At 43.7% G+C, this 7093-nt stretch overlaps 1 protein-coding gene across 1 annotated transcript; it reads right to left on the bottom strand.

Annotated features, from left to right (window-relative positions):
• Window positions 1–3715: 3715 nt before the first annotated feature.
• On the bottom strand, window positions 3716–4695 carry LOC123844038 (jupiter microtubule associated homolog 2-like). Its single transcript, XM_045874044.3, is given in 2 exon segments — window positions 3716–4461; window positions 4463–4695. Coding segments are annotated over 2 exon segments (591 nt in total). The 3' UTR covers window positions 3716–4103.
• Between the last annotated feature and the right edge of the window lie 2398 nt (window positions 4696–7093).

Below are 7093 nucleotides of genomic sequence, written 5' to 3'. Positions count from 1 at the left end.
GATCATTTTGCAAAATATACAAATATAGAATTATTGTGGTGTACACCCAAAAACAACATAATGTTATATGTCAATTATACCTCAATAAAAAAAGAAATGAGTAGATGTGTTCAAAAGTTACAAGTTTTTAGTTATAATTTGGGAGATGTATTGCACAGCATTTTGACTATAGTTAACAATGCTGTAGCGTATATTTGAAAGTTGTTAAGAGAGCGTATCTTAAAAGTCATCACAAAAACAAAAACTGTAATTGTGTGAGGTGATGGATATTAACTAAACTTATTCTAGTAATCATTTTGCAATATATATATATAGTCATTTTGTTGTACTCCTTAAACTTAACACGTTATCTTTCAATTATATCCCAATAAACTAGAGAAAATGAAACAAAACCTACATAAATAAAAATGAAAATAAATGAATTAACTGTTCAATTGAAAAAGCATGATAGGGGTGCCTGGGTGGCTCAGTTGTTAAGCATCTGCCTTCGGCTCAGGTCATGATCTCAGGGTCCTGGGATCGAGCCCTGCGTTGGGCTCCCTGCTCGGCGGGAAGCCTGCTTCTCCCTCTCCCACTCCCCCTGCTTGTGTTCCCTCTCTCGCTGTCTCTCTCTCTGTCAAAAAATAAATAAAATCTTTAAAAAAAAAAAGCATGATAAAGGATCATAATTTAAACTATGAGAAAGAGAAGGGAAGAATACATAACGGTAAATAAGTGGGTTAAGAAATAGTATTCCTGTTAAAGCTCACAGTAGTCAGGATGTAAAAGAAGCAAAACTTGGCATTGTGAGTGATGCACCAAATACTGTGCTAGGATCTGGAGGGAGGGTTCCCTTTGAACACCTCACAAAGCTTTTTTGACAGTAAAGATCAGGTTTTTCTGTGTATGTGTATGTACATTTGTGTGTCTGTGTTTCTGTTTGTGTATACATACTACAGAGATATACATTATTTATAGGCATAGTGTGCCCACATACACATTATATATATACACGTTATATATTATATGTGTTTATATGAATGTATGTACGTATACACAATGTTAAATTAAGAAGTTGGAGGATGAGGACACCTACTGTGTTTACGTGTGTGTATGTGTGTGTGCTTGTGTAATGTAAACATACAAAGCAATACTATATTTTGTTCAGGGAAACTCTCATTTGGAGTAAAAGGACAAAGTAATGTGCGGGAATGATAATCATCTCATCTAGTTAGTGACTATCTCCAGGGAAGAAACAAGGAAATGTAAATATTTTTATAAACTGGGTTAATTTCCTAGTTCACTGTTTTTTTGTTTGTTTTTTTTTTAAGATTTTATTTATTTATTTGAGAGAGAAAAAAAGAGAGAGCAGGGGGAGGGGCAGAGGGAGAAGCAGACTCCGCGCTGAGCAGGGAGCCCGACCCAAGGCTAGATCCCAGGACCCTGAGATTATGACCTGAGCTGGAGGCAGATGTTAACCAACTTACTTCACTACGTCTTTTATCAGATATTTCATAACTAGCAGAGTTTTTAGAGGATACACTTTTTTTTTTCCGAGTACATGATTGCTAAGTTTAATTCAACGGTTATACCCAATCCTGCCTTGTAAAAACAACAAAATGCCCCTATCAAAACTACATTCTGATGTGAGTACAGGCTTCTTGTTTTTGATACAGCTCTAGAAAAAATTTGGCACCAAATGCACATAAAAAAAGTTTTAAGGCTTAATAAAAATACAGACTAATAATTTCAAAATGCAGCTTAGAGGTTGAGAACAGGATGCTGAGTTAATGAATTTCCAAATACAGGCAGTCCCTGATGTATAGAGCATTTTCCAAATATAAATGGCCACCTCCATCCAGCTCACAGGAGCAGAAAGTCCTCTCCTGCTTTTCCCAGTGACCAGACTACCAGGCACTCTAAACCCACTTTTACAGCCCCAGGGAGGGAAGGCTGGGGAGAGAAGGAAGGCAGGGCATCTCTCTGCACTGCACAGAGGCTCCTGCTACAGTTCTCCTTTGCCTGCATCCCCACCTCTGCTCCCCATCTCCACCCAATATCCCTGCTGATGGACAGAACTGGGTGGACAGCGAGGGCAGGGGTGAAGCCACAGGGCCCAGCAGTACAATGTCAGGGTTCCTGGCAATCCAATTTGGCATCCACGGATCATTTTCTTGCATACTAAAAACCACAACAAAACACAGTCATAAATGGAAGTTCACTTCTACCATGAGAACATTGCATTAAACAAAAGTTAGTGTGTTTGGGCTTAAACCCTAACTACCGTTTATGACATTTTTTAATGGGGAAAAAAATGCTCTGAATTCCAAACAACTTTCCTATAAGTGGCCATTTGAAGGGTGGACACAGGAAGTACTTTGAGAGAGTCACATGGAAAGAGTTTCTTGCCTCCTGAGTGAACAGGGCAGTTGAAAGGGGGAAAACAAACGGTCTTTGGTTGACAAAGCCACGTGCAGGTCCCCCCAGTGTGCCAGGTGTAAGAGGCGGAGCTCAGCAGATAACTCCTGCAGGCACTTAAGTGTCTAGGCCACTGTGGGTACGATGAAACACAGCATTGTTGCTTTTCTAAATTTCAGTCATGATGCACGTATTTTTAGTACCTAGCATTGGCTTTGTAGGCTCTCACACCAAAATGTACCCCGACCTGAAGCCTGTCCTCTGTTAACTGTTGGTCCAACATGAGTGAGGTGCAAGGTCTGAGACTGAGCCCTGTAGGGCCAACCGGGAGAGACTCTGCCTGCCGGGACCGAAGCAACAGCGCTCTGGCCAGCCCGTTCTCTGTGCCGACAAGCATCATGGAATTGGCTAGTTGAGACTTCGATGTCAAACTACTTAATTTTCTGGGCCAATGTCTCCAGGTTTCTTCTGGAAACTGAGTATGGTCCAGAGGTTCTGCAAAGCTTTATAAAGAGCAGCTAAGCAAACTTTCTTCCGCTTGGTTGTACCTGAGCAACTGACTTTTTCCTAGAAAGGTTGTCAGAAACAGGGCAGAGTCAACAGTCACTTATGTAAAGCTGGTATTTTAGAAAAGTTTTTTAGATATTATTAAAGATTCAAACTGAAGAACCTAAGGTTCTGAAGCATCTCTTCTTCCCACCATCAACAGGAGTAAAGACGCATGAAGGATTTCAGTCACCCCATTACCTGGATGCATGTGGACAGTTCTACAGCTGCAGGAGCCGGGGGGGGGGGGGGGGGAGAGGGAAGGGGGGGGGCTTGCCCACAGGAAGAACTGTGGTTTGACAAGGGAGCTGTCTGCATCCCTGGAGAAGGGCACAGGCCTAGACAGGAGGCCACTCAGGAAAAGAAGGAACAATTCATGGCAAAACCAGCCTGGGAATGAAAGGCAGAGATTCCTACGTTAAGATCTGGCCAAGCTTTTAGATGGCAGAAATGGAGCACCTCAGAGGATCAGGGCACAAAAGCTTTCCATAAAGCATGAGACTGAGAATGACTTTTTGGTTTTTGTTGACAGCTGCCGAGGACAAGCAACCGAGGTGGCTCAGGAAGCATGCAGAGCACCACACTGGGGCTGACTGGAAAGGAGGCACCGGGGGCCCGCAGAGGCTGTCCCAGGGATGGAAACTGTCCCATGGTGAATGGGGTGAGGACCTGCGGGGCCAGCCAGAGACCCCCAGTCCCCACCAGTAGTGTTTCAGCCTGTGCCTCACTCCTCTATCCCGCAGCAACACACAGGTTGTTTCTTATTTTCTTGCCAAGGCTTTAAACTTAAACTCTGCTACTGTGTTCGTGATCCCCAGACCCCCAGTGGGCCAGCAAAGCGCTGGTGTGGCGAGGCTGTGGGCAGCCCCACGCCACCAGGCCTCAGCGTGGCCTCGCACCACCTGCCCCCACACCCCTCGTTGAGTCCCGTCACATGCGCAGTTACAGTGAGTCCCGTTTTAGCCCCACCAAGACAGGTCTCCCGCAGTCTGGAGGTGCGGTCCCCCCGGCTCTGCGACGGCAGTGGGGCCTGAGCAGCGGCTTCAGATACACAGCAGACCCTCTCGGCACCCGGCTCCTTTGGGCTAAAAGAAACTATAGTATTTGAAATCCTATCTCTCCGGGTTCTTGTCTGGCTACAGGCGAAGCAGCAGCCCCTCTTAGTAGAAGGAGATACTGGATTTGCCTCCAGGCGGGTTGAGGACTTCGTTATGAGAGCGTGGCCTCGGGCCCAACCTGGGCTCATGGCTGTCCCCCGCGGGCATGGGCACCGGCTGCTGGGCGCAGCCCGCTTCTCCAGGGCCTCCCTTCTCCCCGAGCTCTTCTCTGGGCGACGAGCTCGTTGCGGCTTTCGGGGCCGATTTTGGGTGTTCTCCCTCACACAAGAACACGTGGTCCTTGGGTTTGTTTGGGTGTGCCAAAGGTGAAGTGGCAGCAACTGGGGACCCAAAAATGTCACTGGTCTTCCCGCCAGGTGGGTTCAGATGCTGTCGAGTCTGCACAGGCGTGGATTCGTCAGATACCGCTTCCTTTCCCCCCTGGAGGATTGGTCCTTTTAGGGATGTTCTGAGGCTCTTTGGTTGGTCCAAAAATATTAGATGCCATCCTATTGGGCCTGCTTGATGGAGCAGCTTCTTCTGGACTTCCAAAAAGATTGCTGGCCTCTCCTCCCGGGGGCTTCATGGCCCTGGAGCCCGCCCGGCCGCCGTCGCTCTCGGGGCCTGGAACATCGAGGATACACTTTTTAATCATAAATCCAATTCATACTAATTTTAACAAATATTTAACATTGAGCCAAGTGAGGAGGTTAAATATAAATAACTAGCAACCCTATCATCACTGAAATTCACATTATGTCATATCACTGTATCGGTTTTATGTTAATGTATATACACACATGTACTATATGAATTACATATATGATTCATATAGTATTATTAGACCATACGTACAAATTAGTACCCTGTAATTTTTGTTATTTTTGGTTTTTCTTTTATCTTAAGTACTAATAAGCAGATGAATCTTTCTGATTCTATGACAGGGATGAGATATGATCAAACTTTGCTTTTTAACAAACCCTTTACCAGCTGACCCAACCGCAATTCTTGATCAATGCATCTGATTGGAAATGCCATGCCTGTACCATAGGAAATAATGTTACATGTTTGGGTCTGCTCATGAGCTCTCTATAGACTTCCTTTTATCTGTATGTCAACCACTCTATCCAAAATTTATAAAATTATAGGTTTATTGAACACTGTATTACCTGGCAAAGTATATCTCACTCCTATAACCACACTTTGGTTAGATGGTAGGAATATTGTTACTAATACTAGTAATAAACAATAATAAAATACACCAAAGATTACAGGGCATATAGGAAATAAATTGCTTGCTCTTGACCATGCAGCCAGCAAGTAATACTTCCAGTGTCAAATCCTGATCTTTCTAACCCCAAAGTGAATGCCCCTAACCACCATTTTCTTTTTTTTTTTTTCCTAACCACCATTTTCAAGTGAGTGTTCTGTGTCAGGCCACATACCAACAAAGGGGAGGGATTCACCTAAGGTCTTGTGGTCAGTTAAAAGGTCTGACCACTGAGATACAGGTTTGATGACTCTCATCTTCTATCTTATTCTTTGTGGGGGTTTTTTGTACTGTTTCTTTCTGAGGCTCAATAAGAAATTGCTTTGGGCGCCTGGGTGGCTCAGTTGGTTAAGCGACTGCCTTTGGCTCGGGTCATGATCCTGGAGTCCCGGGATCGAGTCCCGCCTCGGGCTCCCTGCTCGGCAGGGAGTCTGCTTCTCCCTCTGACCCTCCCCCCTCTCATGTGCTCTCTTTCTCTCTCTCTCATTCTCTCAAATAAATCAATTAAAAAAATCTTAAAAAAAAAAAGGAATTGCTTTACCCATGTCAAACTAGAAAGTACATGGAATGAAAGGAATGATGAGATAAGACTAAAATTTACTTTTTGCTTCCACATTTGCAGACACATTCTGTTTCAAATTTTCTATTTTCTGGGACAGAAGAATTTTCCCTTAGAATGAGGAACTTCTAAGACTCTATCCAAGAGATGCCATGTGAAAAGATAAAAAGGTATAAGCATAAAAGCATTTCTGAGAGGGGCGCCTGGGTGGCTCAGTCGTTAAGCGTCTGCCTTTGGCTCAGGTCATGATCCCAGGTTCCTGGGATCGAGCCCCGAGTCGGGCTCCCTGCTCAGCGGGGAGCCTGCTTCTCCCTCTCCCACTCCCCCTGCTTGTGTTCCCTCTCTCGCTGTGTCTCTCTCTGTCAAATAAATAAAATAAAAAAGATCTTGAAAAAAACCATTTCTGAGAGAACAAATCATAACCTTAAAAGACAAGAAATAAGACAGGTGTCCACCAATAGGGAGCTGGTTGAATAATATAAGGTGGTCACATCCTAGAGTACCACGCAGCTCTTAAGCAATGAAGATTTTTTTTCCCCCTATAATGTTATGCAGTGATCTCCAGGATATACTCTGTAGTGATTAAAATCATGGGGCAGAAAACTGAGTGGAGCTGTTGCTGTCCAGTACAGTAGGCACTGGCCACCATGACTATTTAAATGTAAGTTAATCAAATTTAGAATAAATTAAAAATTGATGTCCTCAGTCCCACTCACCACATTTCAGGTGTTCCACAGCCACAGGTAACTAATGGCTACTATGTTGGACAAGGAAGACTGACAAAACCAGAACAGAATCTCTAAGCACAATGGGACAACTACGAAAGGAGTAACATACATGTCACGGGATTACAAAAAGGGAAGGAAGAAAGGAACAGAAGAAATATTTGAAAAAAACTACTAAGATTTTCCCCACCTTAATGCCAGACAACAAACCACAGACCCAGGAAGAACAGAGAACACCAAGCTTGATATACGCCCCCCAAAATTTATACCTTGCCACCTTATTTTCAAACTACAGAAAATCAAAAATAAAGAAAATATCACGAAAGAAGCCAAAGGAAACACCTTCCCTATAGAAGAGCAAAGATAAGAATCATATCTGACTTCTCAGAAAACATACAAGCAAGAAGAGAAAAAGATCCACCAATCTTGACATCTGTACCTGTCAAATTGTCCTTTAGAAGAGACAGAGAAAATAAAGACATTCTCAGAAAACCAAAAA

The sequence above is a fragment of the Mirounga angustirostris genome, unplaced genomic scaffold (genome assembly GCF_029215605.1).
Source record: "Mirounga angustirostris isolate CCGP_5_RB_7025 unplaced genomic scaffold, mMirAng1.0.hap1 SCAF_11, whole genome shotgun sequence".
In the NCBI taxonomy this organism is placed as follows: domain Eukaryota; kingdom Metazoa; phylum Chordata; class Mammalia; order Carnivora; family Phocidae; genus Mirounga; species Mirounga angustirostris.
Note: the sequence above shows the minus strand (reverse complement) of the source record. Positions and strands in the feature narration are given on the sequence as shown.